Consider the following 24,387-nt stretch of genomic DNA (forward strand, 5'->3'; position numbering starts at 1 on the left):
CTTTTTACAATGGAAGAAATCCATTATTGAAGAATCGTGCACCTGCTTCTTTTCTGCAGTAGAACATTTTGAGACTTGTGTAAACATGGTAAGTGCTCCCTCTCCATCTCTGCCCATTACAGACAGAGAATGGCGATACAACAGGCTGCTAGTTTCTAATGGCTGTGGAAAACAGGAGGTTTCGTAATCTGTGAGTTATGGACAATTTCAAAATTCATCTCTGAGTTCTTCATGACAGGGTCACATATTGTCATGGAAAGGATCCAAAGTTTAGCTGAAGCACTTGTCGAAACCCTGTGGTCTCTTTTCCTTCATTTTTCATGTTATAAAATCCAATATCTCAGAATGATAAATGTTCAAAACATACAGCTACAATAAAAATGGCCGTTCATCTTCAAAAAATGAAAGTAAGCAACTTTAGATGTGAATCCATAAGTTAGCAATAAGAAAGAGTGTTTTTCTCCTCCCTCTCATGTACAGCTGGGTGAGGTTACGTCTGTTGTGCTGATGAGTTTCAATAACTCAGTTCGTCAAAAAGTGAAGAGGAAACCATGAATTGTTTATGAACATGTCAGAGGTGAGCACGATGAAAGAAAATTGCTATTTAGAATGCAGCAGAGACAGAAAGACCTGAAGCATCAGAATGTAAACGACTGGGAAATTATGGGATGAATCAGCAAGTAAGCAACGCATAAACAGAGCTTGCTGTGGGAGGTGATGGATCTATATTTACTTTAAACTATGAAAAATACAATGGGCTCAATAAGTGAAAATGCCTCTATTTTGCAATATTAAATAATTCATTAAATAAGTATTCTACTCACTACTTTTCTGTTGTTCCTTTTTTGCTTATGTTTAACAAGGCTATACTTATTAAATCAAAAATACAGTAAAAAAAAAAAAAAAAGTCTTAAATTGAAAATGTAATTTATTCCTGTGATGACAAAGCTCAACTTTCAGCAGCCATTATTCCAGTCTTCAGTGTCACATGATCTTTTTGAAATAATTCCAATATGACGATGAGCGCAAGAAACATTTCTAGAAATATAATATTACTGTCAGTGTCAAAAACAGTTATACATTATAATGTATGTATTGTAAATGTCTATACTGTCACTTTTGATCAATTTAAAGCAATGTGTTGAGATTGGAAGTTGTAAAAACGACATTAAATGGGATGACATACCATAAATAAAACAATCAATACAAGTCAGTAATGCAACACTTCAGACATTTTATTAAAAGCGTTTATATATTATGTATAGGTTTGTTTTCTATAGCAAAACCCATATTTTTTTAATAAATTAAGTTTGAATGACAAGACAAATATCAAACTGAATGGTTTGTGAAAATTATATTTCAACTACGGTTGAAAAAGAGTGAAAGAAAATGGTCAGATGTTGCAAAGAGGAGAAAAAGAACAAGAACAAGAAGATATAATTTCAGGATTTACTCTACTTGTAAAGTAGAAATCAGATACTGTTGGTTTTCGAAGCCAGTGGAGTGTAAAGGCCAGAGACGGGCCAGCCTCGCTCTACTCTGCCTTTATGAATGGATTTGATCTCTGTCCTCTATTTATCCTTGCTGTTATATATCCACACAGCATGAATTAATGAAAGCAGCTAGGAACTGGGAGCTATATTTTGCGTTCAGACACACTGCCTTTTATGACAGATGATTATGAGGAAGAGAGGAAAATATTCAAATGTGATCAGGAGACCTGCAAAAAGACCAACAACCAATCAAGGGAGAAAAAATTCATTATTAGGTACACCTAATACCAAATAAGATGCCCTTTTATATACTGATACATGATGTCATGTTGGATTTTGAATGTTTTTTCCCCCACTGTTGAGCCATCCAGTTTCTAGCTCATATATGTAGTCCATCAGAAGAGGATCCGGGAACAGCCTTCTGCTGTTGAAAGCCCATTCTCTTCAAGGTTATGATTTCAGCTGTGCCTTTCTCCTGTTGTGAGAAGTGCTAGTTTGAGTGTTTGTGGCCTTTTTCTCAGCATGAAGGAGTCTGACCAATCTCATCTAACCTCTCTCATTAATAAAGTGTTTTCATCCAGTGAATAGGCTCTCAATAGATGTGATTTTCTTTAGCACTACTTGTACATTTTGGAGACAGCGGTGTGTACAAGCGTCTGTCCATCCGACAAATCAGAGAATCTGAAAGCGCCCTGTCTAGCACCCCTAACAACATGTCAATCAAACTCATTTACACTGTGTGTAGTTGGATTCTGTAGTTCACTATTCTTTTAATATGAGCTTATAAAAAAATACACAGTCAAAATACAATTTGAAAATGCTGAGTAAAGGACTTATATGTCACACCGCAAGAAATCTCAAGGCATTCAGCTATTCTAACTCCCATATTCCACCTCCATACACAAAGATAAGCACAGCTTACACATATTTTATGCTCATTAATGCTGAAAATCTCACATTCTGTCATGTACCTCTTCTTGAAAAGCTTGAAAAATATCTAACTTACTTCCTGTGGGAATCTGATCAGCAAATTTGGAAAGTATGTCCATAAAAATGTCCATTAAAAACAGATTTCCATCTAACAATTCCTACTGTAGGGCTTCATGACAAAATCTTATTTTATATATATATTTACATTTATTTACATTTTATTTCTGTCCATATTGTTTATTTTGATGTTTCTGCATTTTTTCGTTCACAATGAGATCACACCACAGAACAATTTCCATGTTTTGCTTAAAAAAATACTAAAAAACATAAAAAATAAAAAAAATTACTGTTTTCATAGAAAATACTAAAAAAAATAAAATGTAAACTTGTATAGGATCGTCTATGCTTGCGGTCCAGCTAATGTCGAAAGAAGCATTTTTCCTGTATGTCTAGATATGTGTAAAAGCATTTTTCCTGTATGTCTATCTATATGCATGTGTGTTTGCTCAGTTCATCAACAGTGATGCTGTTTGGGGGCAGATATCAACAGCTCAAAGAGAAATTAAGAGCTGCAGCACATATATCACAACCCTTCCCCATCTCATTCAGTCTATCCTGCCTCTCCTCCATCCTCCTCTCTGTCAAGCCCATTTTTTCTTTTGCCCTGTATATTGTTTTTTAGCTTTACTTTACATTTTCACTTTTCCACAATATGCACTTCATAACTGTTTTTAAAGCTTAACTGTGTAAATTTTTTTTTCAACTATAACATCACCAAATTCAGTCAGTAGTTAGGATGATGCAACAAGGACAAGTTATTTTAAAATATACTTACGTAATATTTGTCATCATCCTCGTTGTATGCCAACTTGACAACACCATATGAGCCCTTTAAGACAGAAGAAATGGTTAGAGGAAAAAAGATAAACAAAATACATCGAGTGAGATGAGTCAGATTATGAGACAGATTATTAAGAGTCAGTGTCTGAATGTCTGAAACACAACATGGCCATTCGATTTTTCTGATGTCTATATGCATGTCGACTATAGAAATAACGCAATATAAGTATGATGCAGGTGGGCTTACCTTCCCAATCTCACTCTTTAACTTGTACTGGTTAAGCTGGGTGCAATCCTGAGATCGTGAAAAAGGAAGAAAGAAAGAAAGAGAAGAACAGAGACAGAGTGAATGGAATCAATCCCAGCTGCACATAAAGGAGTTGTGACACAATATTAATATATTAAATACTAGCGGGAACATGTGAACCAGTTACAGGAAGAAATAACAAATCTCTGCATTTGTTTCATAACCTATTCTACATGGAAATTATTTAAAAACTATTTTGCACCCTGGTTGACTATGAATAACGCAAATACTACAATCTCAGTTTCACATAATACTGATCCTATGAAAAGGCAATTTAATAGGAACTACGGATGAAAATTAGCCAGTGTTGGCTAAATCTGGTGCATTTTACATATTTATGTATTATTTATGTACATTGTGCCTGATTAAAATAAATAAATAAGAAATAAAAAAATTTGCATAAATGTATCTGATTGGTTAAGATGCCTTTAGGAGATCAGCATAGAGCAATCAAGTTCTGAAGTAACACAATTATCTCCACCATTCATGAAATTATGACAGAACTTCTCCAAACCCATAGTTCGTTCAAGACCACATTATTAAAGAGGAAAAAGCAACTTAAAAAACAGAGGGTTTCAAGTCTGTGAATCAATTGGCAAAAGCAAAAAGACTCATATGTAGCCAATTGGCAAAGCAATAACTATATCTGGATCAGCAACCTCGATGTACTGCAAACTTTTCTCTGCAGCAGGGAACATCACTACTGAAGACAACTCTGCCCTAATAACACAAATGTGACAATCCTAGCTTTCTATAGCTGGATTGCACTGTAAATATTGTAGCATTATGAAGAGGATAAAAAGATACCTTTATGTTTATGACCTATGACCTTTACACTGGTTAAAAAAAAATAAAAATAATGTATAGCCTGAATGCACTGTAAGTTGCTTTGGATAAAAAAAGTCTGCTAAATGCACAAATATAAATTTAAATGTAATGTTTCTTTTAATAGCATTACATTTGAAAATGTGAAAAAAATTCACCAAACATCAACAAACTGCCATTTTCTTTCAATTCTTTATGTGTCATGCTGTATTGAAAAAACAATTAGGCATTAAAACCGAGGTACAGTACATACTGTAACAAATATGGAGTTGCAGTGCAGTTACATCCCTGCTCAACATCATTTCGGAAATTGCAAACATATTAAAGCAAAGAAACAGGAAGAAAGCAAAAAACAGTGGAAGTTAAGAGAGGAAGAACCTTGCTGGAGGAGGAATCTCATTGAGAATGGACTGACAGATGAGGTTACACACATTTCTGATTAAAGTACAGTTTGACTTTTTTAGTTTATTTACAGATAATGGTGAAATGAGAAAAACTAAAGACTGAGGGGTAGAGAGAGAAAGAAAGAGAGAGAGGGCAGAAGAGAGGGACACTGTACTCTTGACTGAGTCCAGACTATTACTGGCACATGCTCAGTGAGCCCTGCATTGCAGTAAACCCACTCCTGCACTCACACACACACGCACACACACACACTCACACAGATGCTCAAAACTTACCAAGAACAACAGCTTACAAACGGTTATAGATTGATTAGAAAGAGCTAGTTTAGTTTAGACAAGTAAAAATCAGGGATGCAGTGATACTACAACTGTAGCAATAAACCAATAATATTATCACGTTATGGTGATAACTTTGTAAAATGGCACTTTTTTTATTTTTATTTCATTTAACAGTGTTTTTCAATAATTAGTATTTACTTTATTAAGTGAGTGCTAGATAATGGCAAAGGTAAGAACAAAGTAAAAATAAAGGGAAAGAAGCATGCATAATTAAATATATAATATCAGCTGACAATATCTATCCATTTTTTTTTATCCGTAATATTGACCAATATCCAATTTGGAACCAATGTACTACTGTGCATTCCTAATTAAAATTAATGTTATTATTCAAATTATTCATCAATTATTCATCATATCATTCATTAATTATTCATAATGTCATGGCTTAGACAGTAAAGAACAATAGAGCCTTTTCCTGAAGCTAATTACATGAATATTTTATAGTAGTCTACACTCTCCTGTTCATAAATGTTTCACAATCATTTGTCGTACAGGCCCTACACAGTCATTTTGAACCATCTTTAATTTCATGTCAATTCAATGAAGAAGAGAGCAGAAATATCCACACATTACCCCATAATGACAATCTAGTGACATGTTTCATAACGCAGGATGCTTAGTGTCTTCTCTGTGTTATGAGAATAACTTGTGGGCTCGGAGGAAATATCAGCAACAACTTCAAAACAGATATGCCTCAAAACTGATTTGCCTTTCCTGTCCACGGACAACAGCAGGTTTTCTGGAAATGTTTTTGCATAGCTCCTACCATCAGGTTATACACTTCAATGAGATTTCACAGTTATAAACTACAGAGCACATGTCACTCTACATATGAAGGTCTCACTTCCTGTGAATGCAGAGATGACTCCAAGGGCAATGAGAAATGAAGGACCGCAAAAAGGGAGGATGAATGAAAGAGGAAAAGAGAGGGGAGAACATGAAGAGAGGAGGTTTGAAATAAAATGTTTAAGCGTGACAGTGGAGGATTAGCACACAGGCTCAGTTTTCACTTTGGTCCTCTTCCAGGTTGGCCCTTTTTTACTCTTTTAAACCCAGATTAGACTGGATAATCTCGGGTTTAAGTAAGATACAACCATATTGTTCATTCAACTGTTGTACTACAATAACATCTGGGATCACAGTGTGTAAGTGGTGTAAGTGTGTGTGCATGTGTTCACGGGTGATGCTAGAGGTACAGGGCAAAATGTATTTCATAGAAAGGGCATGAGCTTATAATGGGAAGAGGTGAGTGAAGGGAAAAAGTACACTAGAATAAAATGGAAAAGGGCAAAAGGGAAAAAGAAACTGAGACAGAGAAAGAGCAAAAGCACAGGGAGAGTGAAGGCAAAAGCGAGGGAGGAAGAGAAATATCCAGTGATGTGAAATCTGACAGTCAATTACTTTGACTACTCCATGTTCCTTAAACAAAACAGCCTCACATTACTGCTCACACTTCAGCTGGAGCGTCAAAGCAGAGACGAGAGTGTGCATGACAGCTGTCTGAAGTCTGACAACAGATAGAGAGACAGGACCACAGACTTTTTTTTTTTTTTTTTTTTGCTTGTCCTGTAAGTCAAAGAAAACAGTAGAGTCCAGTAAAAACAGAAAACAGTAAATATGGGACTGGAGCTGCTGGGAGGAAGGGAAAGAGACAACGAAGGAGAGAGAGAGAATCAGGAAGAGAATGAGAGGTTGAGAACATTAGAAACAGGATCACATGACAAATAGTCTCAGGAAACGAAGGAAACAGGACACCTCAACCTCTGAAAAATCAATTATGACCCATATAAAATCTGTCTAATTTATTAATAATTGTGTAATACCGGATGAGATGCATATCACTTTATTCTTACTCTGGTTCTAATGTTGATAGATCTGGATTATTGTGATTGTATGAGTTATTAGTTAGTATAATATACACCCAGAAAATCTCTGAACATGCAGCTCATTTGCATTTAAAGTGATACACACCAAAAGAGCTCTTTTTCAGACAAGGCCCAAAAATGACGTTTTCAACATGTTATAATAAATGATCTGTGGGTTATTTTGAGCTGACTCATTCTGGGAAAACCCAAGACCAATATTACATTTTGTAGATAAGGGCACTATAGGTGCCCTTTAAATTGTAATAATATTTCACAGTATTACTGTTTTTATTGTATTTTTGATCAAAGTAATTTTATTTTGTTTACTCTTTGTATTAGACTTTCAAAACCACTTAAAAATCATACTGACAACAGCTTTATGAACGGTAGTTTACAATTCATGTTGTACAATTAATCACTTATTATGATTTATACATGAAAACGTTTGTACACAAGTTTTTTTTTTGTACAAACATGACCATAGTTAGGGAATGAGATGCAATGTAATATTTCCTCAAGATGCTACATCCACTAAATGAAAAAATTAATTGTAAAACTAGTGAAACACAACATTATCAGGTGTAATTTTCCCTGCAGAACAGTAAGAGTAAATCAGTGTAAAGCTCTCCTTCACAGCTCTTTCCACCGGTGATAACCATCTCACAGGCAGCAAAGTAAATCATGACAGAACATGTGAGAATGTGGGAAAGATACAGTACGCTGCGCTCCTCTAATCTCTGTTTTATGAGGCTATCTCTAACTACCAGCGATCATATCAGAGCCTGCAGCAATATTAGATTAACAATAAGACCCTTAGAAAAGACTGAGGAATGTTTGAGTTCTTCAGATTTCATAAGAATATGTGCTAAAGTGTTCATTACACACTTTTTATTGATAATAAAGATGTCAACAGAATTTTGGTTGTGATGTCAGGTGACCAAATTTCAATGCAGTGCAATGTCTCCAATACCGTCATCAGCCGATGCTGATATTTTGTTGTTTTTAGGTTGTGTTGTAAAGTAACCAAAATCCAACATTAAGCCAACATTTAAAAAAAATAACAACAACAACTTCAAATTGATGTCAAATACTAACGTCAACCTGATTTTCATTCTCAATCAAAATGCAATGGGCTCCAACGTCAAACTGACATTATATTGATGTTGGTGCCTGCGGGGGTCAAAAAAATATTTTTTCCAGATTCATTTCACACTTGTCTAGTACAAATATGTTGTTTTGTTTCATAATTACTGTGTATTCGTTTTTCTTTATTTATCCCCAAATAATGTCTCTTTCTCTCTTTTTTCCCCCCCTAAGGTGGTTTGCAAGTCTCCCAGCCTGGACAAACTGACCCGGGTTGCTAACTTTAGAGGGTTTGGGGCACTTCTCATCTGTTAGTCAGTCTGAAAGATCAGCTGGTTGGTCAGCTAGATCAGTTAAACACCAATGCTGGGAGACCAGACAATTAAACCAGACAAGACCTGCAAAACAAACTAAACTGGGTTAAAGAATTAGTTTATCTAGAAACTTTTACTTTACTTAGCCTCATGTCATTTTAAAACCATATGACTATCTTTCTTCTGTGGAACAGCAAATGTTATTTTGACAACACACTAGTTACCCTTATCAATGCAACAATAAATACAAACTGCCAAAAGCAGTCCATATCGCCATAGACATCAAAATAAGCTAGAATCACAATATCTAGGTCTGTTCAACTGACTTCACAAAACAGACTGATATGGTCAGACTGGGTCTAAAGCAGTTTTATGACATTTTAAAAAAAGGACAAATAATTGCTTGAGTCTGACTGAAATTAAGCTTAAAAATGCATGTAAATGCACTTATTAATGGCAACTTACCGACTCAACTGGATGACTCTGATTTGTAAACAAATCATTAAGAATGAGCAAACCATATTAATCAAATAATTGAAAAAAGTGTTCCATGGAAAAGGTCAAATGAGTTTAAAATGACATGAGGGTAAGTACATAATGACAGACCTTTAGTAAACCGAAATGTATCATTTAAGTACTCCAGTATGAACGTACATTAAAAAGATTCAAACGACATCAATGATAAATGATAAATGGCTTAAGTGCTAAGAGTCTTTGAGAAGAACACATCCAGCTGATGCTCCTCTCAGAGCAGAGAGCCTTTCACACTGCAGATTCACTACAGAGAGAAGATCAATGTCTCAGCCCTCAGACAGACTCGAGCCCCATTAACACACACACACACACACACACACACAGCCAAACATCTCATCTCTACAGGTCAGAACAAAGATATTCTTTTATAGTAGAAGGTTATTAGGAGGGGGAGGGTGCTGAGGCTGTGTATGAATGAAAAAAGCCTTATTAAAGTTTGGCTGTATGGGTCACCACGTGACCTGGATACTAATCACAGGAAATGAGTTTTGCTTCAAACACACACACACACACACACACACACACACACACACACACACACACACACACACACACACACACACACACACACACACACACACACACACACACACACACACACCAAGCTCCTCATGCTATGTAAGAGAGGATTTAATAGTATAAAACCAGTCAGGTGTGACCAGATGTCAATAACTATTAAAGACTTGATAGTGCAAATCAATCCAAAACTAATCAGTAGCGGTCGACTAATATATCAGCCAGCAGTTCTAATTCCAGAAGATTTGAACATGTTTCTCACCTGCGAGTCGGAGATGGACACTCGTTTGGACTCGATGGTTGGCTGTCTGGCTATACGGGAATAGCGGTCAGCCCCGCTCCCAGAAGACACGTACGTTCCTCTCTCCTGCAATGACATCTTCCTGCCTGACAGGTTTGGCCTCTTGGGCGGAGCTTTCTTAACACCTGTCCCATTCTTCACTAAACTGGAAGAGGTATTGGATCTTAGCGACACTGCAGACATCTTGTCAGTCATCTCATTGTTCTGGGAGAAGTCTGGGTCAGGGTCCGCCCCCATGCAACCAGGATCACTGCTCATCGCCATGAAGATGGAGTAGGAGGAGCTTGGAGGCAGGGAGGAGGGGTGTGGGGGAGTTTTGCATTAAATGTTCCACCACCAATATCGGCTTGCAGTTACAGGAAGCTGTGGCTATACAGAGAGATATAGAGAGGAAGGAAGAGACAAAGAGTTTGTAACTGAAATATAATTTCGTCAAACGGTTACACAGATTTTGGTCTTTCCTCATTCAAGAATACAAGTACTGAACGTTGACCAGATCGCTGCTCAATGGACTGACTTCCCTTAAAGCAATGGTTCTCATCAGGCGGCCTGGGGCCCACTGTAGCCTCAACCAAGCTTAAAGCAGGACCTAGGATTACTTAAATCATTAGTTCACCCAAAAATAAAAATTAAGCTGTGTTTTACTCACCCCCGTGCATCCTAGATGTATATGACTTTCTTCTTTCAGACGAATCCGAGTCGGAGTTATATAAAAAATAGTCTTGACCTTTCAAGCTGTTTAATAGCACTCAGCGGGTGTTGCATGCATCAGTCCAAAAGAAGTCAAATAAAAAGAGGCCATCCATAAAAATAAGTCTCTCGCACTGCTCTGGAGGTGGGGGGGAACAAAGTCCTCCTGTGGCGAATCGATGTATTTTTGCGCAACTGTCGGTACAAGCAAGATTGATTATTAGGTTTTGAATTATGGATTTTTTTTTTTTAAACAAAAATGTATCGTTTTGCCACATGAGGCCTTTGTTCACCCCCGGAGATGTGTGAGACACTTTTCTTTATGGATGAGTGCTTTTTATTTGACTTCTTCTGGACTGATGCATGCCACACCCCCTGAGTGATATTAAACAGCTTGAAGGATCAAAGACAATTTTTTATATAACTCCAACTGGATTCATCTGAAAGAAGAAAGTCGTATACACCTGGGATGCCTCTGCACAGTTAAACGTTAATTCATTATTACATCAATTATAAAAATACTTAAACAACTGAACTTTGTTAAAATGCTAAAAACAAACAATAAAGATATAAACTGAAATCAAATGTCTTTTTCCCCTCACTCCCTATTGTTTTTATTCAAGTACATATTTCTTGAAAGCAAAATTAATTGTTGTTAATTCATTTACTATATCAACACTCCAAGGTTTTGTTAAAAACATATGACACCAGATGATTTCTGATAGTGGATGATTTGTGTCAGAGAACAGCCACGTTGTTATCAAATATGTTTAGAAATTAATTGTAGTAAATTTTGTGGAGTTTTTTATATATTTATTTCTGCCATTTTTTTTTTGTACTTATCTGTAAAATGTTATAATAATTGTAAATTATAATGATATTTATAATAACAGATCCTTTGAGTCAAAAAGGTTTAGAGGTTGCCGTATCATTAAACTGACAATGAATAAATAACAGCAACTATAAAAGACAAAAAAAAAACTTTTATAAAAACAATACTTGAAGTGTAACCACATAATTGATATTATATTTTCATCCAATCAAATTTCATTGCTCTCATTCCTCATCCTTCTTAAACAAGTAGAAAAATGAAAGGCTCTGTGTGAACATTATAAGTCCTCGACTTCATTTCGGACTCTAATGAGGGTCAGTTAGGCCTTGATCATGCTCTCCATGGCATTCTTCTGACATTAAGTGTGTGGCGGGTGTGAATATCACTGACAGCAAGGTGCCAATGAAGTCATCCAAACATGACCAGCTAATTGAAAAAAAAAATTGTGTTTCTCAGGGAGCCCAATTTCTTCAGACGGGAGATAATTAGGAATCTCCACTGTGAACAAGAACTGCTTTGTACCCACAGACGTGTGTGTGTGTGTGCGCGCGCGTGTATATGCATCCTATTTCCCTCAGAGCCTTTAGACTGAAATAATCTATCTATCTGTCTTTCTGGGGTTTGTTTGTGGAAGAATTAGACAATGAGAGAGTCTTTTCCTCCATCCATACACACAGTTGACTGCCCGAGGCCTATTGATTAACACACTGCAGAGTCAGACTCAACCCCACTGCAACCGAGCTTCAGAAAGCTAACAAATCATTTGGAACATTACAGGATCCTGAACCCAAACAGCAAATGATATCAGTTCATGAAACAGTAAAATATACTATCATAAACAAAACGAAGATTCAAGACGAAGAAAAGGAGAGAATGTTACAGAGTATTTAAGTATAGAAGCATCTTAACACCCAAGCTTTCGAATGGCAGTGAGTGTATATAAAAATATTATTAGAAATGTAAAGTAACCGTAAACAAATATTTGTACAATTGTAATTTCCAATTAGAATACATTTAAAATACATTTAAAATCACATAAAATACATTAAAAAAGCATATATAAAAAAGACAAGACATATTTGGTAACAGAAAACACTTCTGTTAATCAACCAAGCTAACACGGTCACATATTTCACTCCAAAAATCTCCCCAAATAATTTATACGCATTTTACAATAACATAAATCCCATAGAACACAAGCATCTTCTTATGAAGCTCCTGTCAATTGAGAACAACAGATCAAATGCAAAGTTCCCATTTACCCACATTAATCTCCAAATCAATCAATTTATGGCAGTCAAATGTTTATCCTCTAAATGTCTGCTAATCAGGACTGAGAGATTATGCAAATAGTTCACACATTGGCTGAAGTGTCCAAAATTTGCACAGACTGAGCAGGTATCCCTGTCTGTCTGTCTGTCTGCGGGCCGTGAGGCCACTGTGCTCTCCTCTTACATCAACGTCTCTCTTATGATCAGATATTGCTTGCTTCATACTGACAGAATCAAAGCAGTGCTGAACATCTGCTGGAGTCTCTTTTTTATAGATAAGAGATGTGGAAATACAAAATACAGCTCTCGACATGGAAACTAAGAGTGATAGAAAGCAGAAGAGAACGACGTAGGAATGAATTTCTTCATCCACTCTCATAATACCGTTCCACACATCTCCCTTCATTTCTTACTGCCATTGTCTTGTTTCACATGCAACCCATTCAGAGAATCCTCGATGAGGGCATGGAGAATAACCATAGGAGCAGCTGAACAATAGAAATGTCATCATAACTAAATCCTTTCTGTCCTACAGTGGGCTGGAGAGACTGAGGCATGAGACAGGCTCTAGAAACAGAGCAAAATCCTGTAACGCAAATGTCAAGGGAGCCACTCTCAATTTGACATATTTGGGACGCGCTACATTATACTATTGCTCAAGGTTACCCACAATATTCAGGGCAAACATGGGAGGTTTTCTTCTCCAAGCCCCAGATGCCTTTAAAACTGGCCAGACTAAATTGAATTTTAATGGCTGATATTAAAAAGATTTACAAAATCTGAATGAAACCATAGGCACAGTCACTTTAACCTTAGATTGCTAAATCTGTCATCCTAAACGTGAGTCAGTTTATTAAAACAGGAAAATAAAGCTTATCTAATATTGTATCTCAATGCCAAATCATCTATATACAACTAAAGTGTATCTGCACAGAATGAGATTTTATGAATAAATACATGGTGAAGGTTTGGCCCATGAATATTAAACAGGTTACATGACTAGACAGTCTAGCAAGACTACCTGGCAATGTTGACACAAGCTATTTAATATTCATGAGCAAGGCCTTAACACTAACACACCAGGATCAATCCCATGATTCCAAAACTCATTCCAGCACCAGTGTCTCCCAGCGCAGAGTTCAAAGAGCCCCTCTTTCCGCACTCCTGCCAGGCTCAGCAGCGGGGCAGTTTTATCTCAGTGCTACCAGAAGATTCAGGCCAGGGCTGTTTCTGGGACAAGCTGTTGAAACAAGTCTCTTATGTGCACCAAGGCTGCATTCATTTGATCAAAAATACAGTAAAAAATTAAATATTTTGAAACATTATTACGATTTAAAATAACTGCTTTCTATTTTATTAAGTTTTAAAATGTAACTTATTCCTGTGAGGACAAAGCTGAATTTTAAGCAGCCATTACTCCATACCTCAGAGTCACATGATCCTTCAGAAATCATTTAAACTTAATATATTTTAAGACTCTTTGAAGAAAAGAAAGTTCAAAACAACAGTATTTGAGTATCCATTCAGAAATAAAGTCATTTCTTATTTTTTTTGTTTTTTAAACAGCATCTGAAATGAAATGATACAAGAGTGCAGTGTAGCAGAGACTGCGTGTCACATCCACAAGGCAGCCACGCACCCTTGGCTTGTCAAAATCTAACATGCTCAGCAAAACCATGTGCGGAAGCATTTCACTATAAACACTGATTACATTCACTGTAAACACTATGATAGTGTGTTAAAGTACATGACAACAAACACAACATTCCTGAGTAGTAGCAACCCACAGCTGACTTTCTTAATGTGTACAAATACGCCAGCTCTAAAACATATTATATATAGCCTATAAAAATTAGATTTGTGCCACTTTAGATGCATGTGAATTTGTGTTCACAGACTAGCAGAACAGTTAAAAGAGAATACTGTAATCCTCAGACTACACTTCCTCCTGGGCAGATGGCCATCTGATAACAACAGAGAGGCATCGGAAGAGAGTTCTTGGTTCATCAGGACTTTGACTCATCCAGACATGTACTTTCACAACCATGGAAAGTGAAAGAATTATGTTACATGCTACAGGCCTTAAATGCACTAAAATGACTTCTATCTGTCTGCATTTCTTCCTGTTCATGCAATCGGGTGTTAGGTGAACCACATGTTCAATGAATGTTTGCTTGTATTTTTTCCTCATTAAAATAGTAACATAAAGAGTTCTATGTTAATGTTTTAAAAAGTAGGGCAAATCTTAATATAATTAATTTGGCTAAATTGTGTTGAAACTATTGTCAGTGAATGAATGAAAGGACTGTAACACTAAAAAGTGCACATATTCTAGCCATTTTGATTTGCCATCTTAATTATGCTCCCTCCAAAATTTGGCCAAATTCTAAGGTAGCATCACACCATTGTTAAAAAGGAAATACCAGAATGCTTTGCGGCAAGCTCTGTAATATAAAGAAAATCAAAGATGGCAGATGACGCACAGTTCAAAGTTGAATCTAAAATCTATTTAACCCAGTATTTGTGGGTGCTATTTAGTTTTATGCTACTACCACAATAATATACCTGCTTTGTGTCCAACAGTAAGTACTTGCTATCGTCAAACAACATCAAACCTTTTTTACAAAATCTGTATGTAAAAAATTTAATAATACATTTAGCTTCATTAGCTCAATTCACACTAAATACTTCTTATGCTTGACTGTCATATTAAACATTGCAATTTCTCCCAATTCTGTCTATAGTAGGCTAGCATGTTTAAGCTAACAAGTTTAGCTGACTTTCTAACCTCATCCAGACAGGCCTGTCAGCTCCTGCTAAAGAGAATCTAACTCACACCGTGTTTTTCAGTGTGTGAGCGTGAGTTTGCATTCACAGATGCTTCAATTGTTCTCCCAGGTGCTAGATATCCATTTCAATCCAAGACATCTGTATGCAGTGAGGAGACATTAGTGAGCAAACACACACACACACACTTTCTTCCTGCACTGGCAGAGCTGAGCTCTAGCAGGGATCCTCGTGGAAGCAGAGTTCATTTATGCGACTGTTAAAGCGAATCCCTCCGGATGAGGAGGAACGCACAGAGCAGAGTGAAGGATACTGTATGTGAAGAGGGAAAACAGGAGGAGGAGAGGTGAACAACTGCAATGCTCCATGCCCACGTTCTGCCTCCTCTCACTTCAATTCAACACCAAAGCTTTGAAGCAAACTGTGAGAGAGCAGCGCCCAAACGGTTCTAGCGCTGTATCAGTCAGTGGGTGGTGATCGGGAGCCGTGTGCTATTAGACAAGATAAACAGCAAACTATCGCTTGACTAAACACAGGGAGAAAGATGTGCTTTGAAATAGAAAATAATGAATGGTGTGTCCCCATCAACTTTCTACAGTCAACAACAGTGGTTCTCAACAAGTGCGTGCTATTATCATGGAGTCATGGAAAGCTGAAAAAATTAAAAATGTACATGCAAATTATAAAATGCAACTATATATGATCATTCATATGTAGGACAACAAAATGAATACTTTTAATTTTTAAAAGGGAAGAAAAATGCTCTTACATCCATCTGTCAACTTGGTAGAAGCCAAATTAGGCAGATGCCAACATGGACAGTTTTATGCTTAAAAGCCACGAACAAAAATAGACTGCAAAACTAGATTACTAAACCTATTAGAAGTAGTAGTAGTAATAGTAATATCAGTAGTATAATAATACTAATGTAACTATTTTTCACCAAAAAAAAAAAAAAAATGAAGCCAGTTATTTCTGTTTTGTTGTAGTGTTTCAGTGTGTCAAACCTTCCTTTAGCCATTAATTGTAATAATCCAGTGAGGAGTCTGACAGCAGCCAGTGCTCCACACAGAGATCTGATCTCATCATCATCATCATCATCGAGTCCATCTGGAATTAAATGACTTTTCACAGTAATGTAGCTGTGCAGGTACTGTAGGTTTCTTCAAGCATCTTTGAGTCGGTGCCACAGTTCATCTGTACTGAGCCTGTCTCAGTTTTTTCTGTTTTTCTTGTCACTCCAGATGGAGATCAGATCTCTGTGTGGACCACTGGCTGTTGTCAGACTCCTTGTGCAAACAAAATCTCACTGGATTATTATAATTAATGACAGAAGGAATGTTTGGAAATGTAAAGGGATATGTCCTACTGATAAACTACAGCAAAATATATAAATGACTGATTAAAACCTTTTTTTTTTTGTCTTTGAAAATACTAATGGCTAAACACACTTCCATTTTTGTTCATACATTTACTAAACTGTCAGTTGTCTTATGATTGTGAAACACTAAAAACTAAACACCCTCTGCAAGCACATGTTGGATAAAAAGAAGGCTAAAATCAATATTTATTACTTATTTTACTCTAGTAGTGGTTAAGCCAGCTAGATAACCAGCAAAGACAGGTTTGGCTACTAAACAATTAAGTGACACACTTGACCTCTTCCAGCTAGTGTACATCCAAATGCATCTAATACATGATGTATAAGAGTATAGTCTTACCATCTAAGAAGGCTATAAAGAGCCATAACTTTCCCTTTAAGAGGCTGGTAAGCACTGAGGGAGAGTGGGAGCACTGATGAGATGAATATTGACAAGCTTTAAACTGCTGGAGCACACAGTGATTGAGGACACGGCCAATGTACATGCAGATTAATACAAATGGGCTTTCACTCATGGAGGAACAACTAGACAGGTTACAGTTACAGAGTTTAACATGCTGCCGCTTGCGTTAAGCTGCCCTTTTGGATCTACAAATGTCTTGATGTAATCAGGTGTGTTATTTTAAAAGGACCGGTCAAAAATAACTGTAACACTAAGACAGTGATAATAAAGTGGATCTTATCAAGTATATAGAAGTAGGACTTACTCACCTCAGTCTTGCAGCGCTGGATGTTTCTTGCACTAGTCTCTCTACGGCAAGGGATCTGTGAGGGATATAGAAAACTCTGTTAACCTAGTATGAGTAAATGTCAACACAAAGAGTAAACGAGCCTCCAAAACCCATTATTCAAAATAAATATTGTGTACCTATCCTGAAACGTGAGATTTACTTCCTTAGTAAAGTACGTACCTGCTAGCACTGAAGACAGTATTGGCAAATAGGCCTAACGTTACTTGAAAGAAGATAAGTGACGTGACATACAGTCAAGTATGGTGACCCATACTCAGAATTTGTGCTCTGCATTAACCCATCCAAAGTGCACACACACAGAGCAGTGAACACACACACACACTGTGAACACACACCCGGAGCAGTAGGCAGCCATTTATGCTGCTGCGCCCGGGGAGCAGTTGGGGATTCGATGCCTTGCTCAAGGGCACCTCAGTCATGGTATTGAAAGTGGAGAGAGCAATGTACATGCACTTCCTTCACCCACAATTCCGTCCGGCCCGAGACTAGAACTCACAACCCTTCGATTGCAAGTCCGACTCTCTAACCATTAGGCCACGACTTCCCCCAAATAAATTGTTACAATATTAAAAATGTGATCTACAGTTGATAGATCATTTATGAACTATTATGGAAAATGGATAATATGAATTCTGCTGGTGTGATGCCCAGCACTTTTTTTTGTGTCTTTTTTCCCCATCACATATTTTAGTAAATGTTTGAAAGCTTAAAATCTCAAAATTAATAATCAATTTGAAATCAGACATTGCTTTACCATGGAAATGGTACTTTTAATGGGCAACTGTAAAGTGTCATATTACAAAATGTAATACGGTATTTTACAAGCTAAACCTTTTAATTTTATAGCAACTTAAAAACTATTTTGTAAAATATTTGAAAAATAAATTTTCTTTACAGTAAATTAAAACTTCTATAACTTTTTTTATACTTTGAACTTTTGAAATGATTTCACTTCTGCGATACTTTTTTCCCCGCAAAAAACATTAAACAGTGTTCCGCGTATTAGAATCATTTCTGAAGGATGACGTAAGTCTGGAGAAACGGCTGCCGAAAAATTACATTTAAAAATATATTCCAATAGAACACATTTACCTGAAATTGTAATAATATTAGGGGGTGCACGATATATATTGGCTGATGATTAATGTGCATCTCGTCAGTAAAGTCAGTTTTCTAATCAGCAGTAAATATCATCAGGTGCGTGATTCACATAGATATCTATCGTGCACAGACACCTAAATATTATATAATATATTGTTTTTACTGTATTTTTCAAATAAATGCAGCCTTGGTGAGCATGAGACATTTCAAAAACTTAAAAATAAAAACTTTTTGGTGCAAAAATATCAAATGCGCAAGTCTCACAACTGTTCAGTGGATTTTCTAGGTGTTTCTGGAGAGTGGCACAGTGATACAGCACACAAGACAGAAGCCAAAGCTCATTCTAACCAAGTTTTCCTGATTACAATTATTACATGCATAACTCGAGACATTTCTAAGCTTAGTGAACAGAAGACAGCAGCAGCAGACAAGCTCAAGTGATTTCCATCTATAAGAGAAGAATTGCCGTCCTCTTTCCAGCAGGAATCCAGACTGCCCTCTTCTCAGAAGTATGATGTGGACAAACGTTTGTCTTTTGATTGCGGAGAGCTCCGAGAAGCCCATTATGTAGACTAGGCCTGGATTTCAGAGCAAATGTAGGATGCGACACAGGGCCAGTGGTTCTGGTTTGCTGTCTTAAGCCACGAGTCTTAATTCCAAACATGAAGCAGTGCCATTAAAACCTATTTAAGTCAGCAAGAAAACAAAACGGAGCTGCCAACACATTCTAGTGGGATGGGGATTTCAGAGGAGGCTGTCAGAGAACGCCAGCGTGAGAGGATGAACGGCCAAAAAAAGACTATTCTCAGAGAGAAACTTCAACTGTACACTCTGCAAAGATGAAAGAACGAATTGAAAATGTAGCTATACAACAGAGAGAGACATAAGAGAGATGCCCTACTGGATATTAGACAGGTACAACAAAGACAACCGCTTAGAGACAGTCTGAATCCAGACACTAATTTAGACACTTTTATAACACATTACAGTCCATAAAGAATACAGCGTCCCTCACCAAATGGTCCAGGGCCTTTCTGCTATCCATCTACTTAAAGGGCCACCTGGAACATGAAATGTGAATTTAGTAGCCACTTATACATGACAACAATAGCTCACATGATCAACCTTCACGAACAGTAGATACTATATAATAGGCGGAGAACTTCAGCGCTGAAATTGTTTTAGTGTTGTTGGAATATATAAATAAAAGCAAACAAATGATTTTGTCACAAAAGTAATTCATTCATTTTGATTGTTAATACTGCGAGTAAATGTAGATTTTACACAGTACATTTACATTTGTATTTTACAGCAAAGAAGGAATCCTTTAAGAGGTCATTTTTCAGTCATTGGTCTTAATATTAAATATTTATAATGAATATTGGCCGGAATATGAATAACTGTTTTTATAATTAACATTGAACATTAGTCTCTTACGCTCAACAAGACTGTATTTATTTGAAAAAAAAAAAAAATATATATATATACAGCAAAAGCTAAAATATTGTGAACTATTACAATTTAAAATAACCTTTGTGATTTAATATTTCTTCAAATGTAATGTATTCCTGTGATGGTAAAGCTGAATTTTCAGCAGTCACATGATCCTTCAGAAATCACTCTAATATGCTGATTTAGAGCTCAAGAGAGATTTATTTTGAGCATCAATGATGAAAACACCTTAAACACTTTGGTGGAATACATTTCTTTTCAGGATTCTTTGAGGATTAGAATGTTTAAAAGAACAACATTTATTTAAAATAAATTATAAGTGTCTTTAATGTCACCATTGTTCAATTTATTGAATCTTTGCAACAACAAAAAAAAACCCTACTTTTATTTATTCACATTAATTTATAACATTTTGGCTAATTAATTAAATAAATAAATAAATAAAACTTAAAAATACAATTAAAAAGGCAGATCTGGGTGAACAAGCCCTAATGACTGCACGGGAAAAGCATTGTGCATTTACTCCAATACATGCACAACCTAACCCATCGATGGATGTTTTTTTCAATAAAAAGCAACACGTCGTTTAAGCGGAGGCTGAATATTCTAAGAATTACAGTACAAGACACGATACGTGAAGTTCACAGTATGGCACATCCAGCTAACAGCTTTAACGTCTGAAGCCCCGGGCATGTGCACTGACCTACAGACAGCATTACTGCTCATGGCCAGATCTAACAGCTTTAACTAGCACTGATGTGTGTGTCTGTACATGTGCATGTGTGTGCATGCCAAAATCTACCAATGTATAGCATTCACAGCCTACTGGTAAACTCAAGCTGCAAGCAAACATTTTACTGTAACATGCATACCGAAGCTACACTAATAAGAAAGCATGATTTCAATGGAAATGCAGCACGTTAATCATAGAGTATAAGAGAAAATGTTTAATGTATGTAACACTGTAATCTGAGTAATGTATTATAATGGTAGACTCGTGATCTACCCATCGAGAGAGTACAGTGACTGAGGAAAGCTTAATTCATACAGTAACAGACAGCAGAGACTAATCTTCACTGCTGATGTGGTGTAATCAGACTGATTCATTAATCACTGCTAATCCTGCACTAAGAACGGACACAATGTGAGGACAGAGATACAGGAAAGAACCGGCTAGGGTGACAACAGGAAGTTGATGACAGGAGAAAATACACACTGTGCCAGTGTGTCAATAAACCTTTTAATCCATCTATATGTTGCACTGTAAACCCCAATAAGGTAGCAGAATTTTACACATAAATTTTGCACTACACAATCATGTTTATTGTAAACAAACTGAATTATTGTGAATTATTTATTTTGTGTATTTTGTTACAGAATATGTTGACAAGCTTTAATGTTCAAAAAAACCACATTTTTTTTTCAAATACTGTACATTATTGTAGGTCCTCAATGCCCTGCCTCTCTCAAACACGTCGTTGGCCATCTGACCCAATGCATTGTGATTGGCTGAACACCGCAAGCACTTGTCGGAAATGTAACGTCCCTTTTAATTGTTGCGAGCTTTATCTTTCAAAATAAATGTAAAGACAGTTAATAATGTCCTTAGTTTTAGCATCAGCTCAAGCCTGAATGGGGAACAGAGTCACATGACAGACACAGTGATGAAGCTCATGTGTGTTTGCAGAACACAAGCCACGGACGGTTAAGACAGCTGACTCCACTGTCATGTGACCCTGTCTCTCTCTCTCTATCACACACACATGCGCAAAACTCTGCATTTGAACAGTCAGTAGCAAATGTATAAACTAATCACAAAACATACTTACAGAAGCTGATTCAGATATGCCAGATTGTTGTAAAGTCAGAATTACCTCCTCTCCTAGGTTCATGAAATGGTCGTCCATAAAATGCTTTGCTGTTCTGTTGTAAGTAATCTTAAAGATTCCTAAATGCATCTACTTTCAGAAGGCCACATAAAGTGCTTTTGCTTTCACCTAGCTACACACAGCATCTCCCCGACATGACTGCTTCAACACTAACTGCGGTTACTGAAACCACACCTTCCTTTGCGTGAACATTTGGGCAGCAATAAGCAAATATTTCCACATAGTGACGTAAACATGGGGGCGTGTTTGAATAAGTCGTTTTAGGGAGGCGGGGCAGAGACTTATCTAAAGAATATCTCTTTTGATTTGAGACTTTAGTCTTTGCAGCTGTACAGATCTTCTTTACGCACCAATAGCTTGTTACACTCCAAAGAGAAATAAATAAAATAATTATATGCATTATATGACCCCCTTAAACTCGTATTATATAACTCCTATTAACAGCCCATCGAAACTGCATCAAAACAGAAACTCGCTTCATAACAGAGCATTAATCACTAACACATCTCTCCCTATACACAAAATAACACTTAATTTCAACATTTATTCTATTTATACAATCTAATGCAAAGCAGAAGAAAGAAATCTGCTGCAACTCATTCAGTGCAAGTATAGCTTTTTTTTCTTTTCTTTGAAACACAAGGAACTTTCAATAACATTTGAGTGAAATTAAGTAATTTCATGTTATTAGAAATTAGAGAAAAAGCCCAAATAAATAAAGATAGTTCAAATAGAATACTGTAAATCGCTGTGGCAGAGGAGTAGATATTATAAAATGTGACTGTCATTATATTTTTTATTTATATAAATTAAATTTCATTTTTAAATCAGTATATTTTTTATTGTCTTCCATACTCAGTATAAGCATAACACGAGCCACAGTCACAGCAATCTTTTTTGCAGTCGATTTGTCTGTGGTTGTTAGTGACTACCTCAGTATTTCTGTGTTTTGTCTTGCCTCAGTGGCACAGCATTTTTGAAGACGCCATTAATTTGCTTTTCACTGCCAGAGAAGAAACCACATTATATGTTAAAGGTCAGTTTCTAAAATCTGACAAGAAAGTGAAGAGATATGATGGGAAAATCATACAAAGTGGTCTCAGCATCTACTTTACAATCAACAACAGCTTTATATTGCAGCCATTAAGCCCTTAAGATGGATCATTTTCAAACAGCACACACACACACACACACACGTGCTAGTGTGAGTGCAGATCACATGGGGCAAGAAGCGACGGACATTCATTCTCCACCCTGCAGTCACTCTACAAACATTCAACTCTCCTCTTTATCTCTGCATAGCATCTCATCTTGTCTCCACACAGACTCATTTTAAATGCTTCATTTGGATTCATAATTAACAACCATGACAACCATGAAGGATTCCAAATCATTTTAAAGACATTAGACACCATTAGAATCTGCCAAAGTCCACAGAAGAGTTCACTACGGATACCAAAAACAGAATTTTCTGATTTCATAGCTGACACAGCAAAACATCACTTCGTCACGTTCATCACGTTTGCAAGTCACCTCTTCCTTTTCCTTTTCAAAAAGTTACACAATATCTCCATTAAGCACCAAATGCATGACAATTTTCTGATTTAGCAGTGAAATTTACAGTGTCACTAACACGAAAACAGCAAAGACTTTTACAGTGTCAAATTTCTATTTCAAACAAATGCTGTTCTTTTGACTTCCATTTATCACAAACTGTCTTTGTCATATTAGAATGATATCTGAAGGATCATGTGAGACTGAAGACTGGAGGAATAGCTGATGAAATTCAGCTTTGTCATCACAGGAACAAATGACATTCTAAAATGTATAAAAATAGTAAACAGTTATATAAATTGTATTAACATTTCAAAATATATTCTTTAAAAAAAACTACTTAAAAAGTTATTATGTTTTATTTAGTAAAATTCTGATTGACATATGTGAAAGAACTTTCTTAAACTATAAAGTACAATCTCAAAATTTCTCAAATGTTACTTACATGTTTGTTGGCAGGTACATTAGTGTAATTAAAGCTGAAATGAACTGTGTTAAATGAAATGAAAGTATGTCAGTTGAGGTCAGGGGTAAAAATAGATCACACGCTTGGGAATCAAGCTCGAGATCTGGATTCATTTAAAACTAAAAGCCAAATAAGTTGCATGGACAGACTAAGATCACATCATTTTGTTCTAAAAAAACCAAACTTACTTTACTGACTTTCACCCAGCTGAACAGGGCATAGGGTATTTCTAGTTTGTGGTCATAATGTCAAATCTCAAACTATACTTCTAATCCTACAAAACTAAAATACAGTATCTAAAATACACGTCTAAAAGAGAGAAAGTGTGTTTAGTGTCAGGTATGAGTGTGTCAGTCTGTAATCCAGGTCACTTTAATTGAATAACGCAGATTATCGTCTCAGTCTCAGGGAAGCTACTGTAGACACAGCCACAGCCTCTCACTCTCACATATCACTGT

At 36.4% G+C, this 24,387-nt stretch overlaps 1 protein-coding gene across 3 annotated transcripts in view; it reads right to left on the bottom strand.

Moving 5' to 3' along the window:
* Positions 1 to 24,387, bottom strand: part of LOC128007348 (calcium/calmodulin-dependent protein kinase kinase 1) — a 63,431-nt gene that overhangs the window by 20,871 nt on the left and 18,173 nt on the right. For 2 of the 3 annotated variants that reach the window (XM_052592801.1, XM_052592803.1), the window contains exons 2-5: positions 17,427 to 17,480; positions 9,716 to 10,123; positions 3,511 to 3,558; positions 3,259 to 3,312 (exon numbers count right to left, since the gene is read on the bottom strand). In XM_052592801.1, the coding sequence (XP_052448761.1) occupies positions 3,259 to 3,312; positions 3,511 to 3,558; positions 9,716 to 10,018 (405 nt within the window). In that variant the 5' untranslated portion in view covers positions 10,019 to 10,123; positions 17,427 to 17,480. Of the gene's footprint in view, positions 1 to 3,258; positions 3,313 to 3,510; positions 3,559 to 9,715; positions 10,124 to 17,422; positions 17,481 to 24,387 lie in introns of all 3 variants that reach the window. The other variant, XM_052592802.1, reaches the window with a different exon arrangement.

Source organism: Carassius gibelio, chromosome A5, assembly GCF_023724105.1.
Source record: "Carassius gibelio isolate Cgi1373 ecotype wild population from Czech Republic chromosome A5, carGib1.2-hapl.c, whole genome shotgun sequence".
NCBI classification, from domain to species: domain Eukaryota; kingdom Metazoa; phylum Chordata; class Actinopteri; order Cypriniformes; family Cyprinidae; genus Carassius; species Carassius gibelio.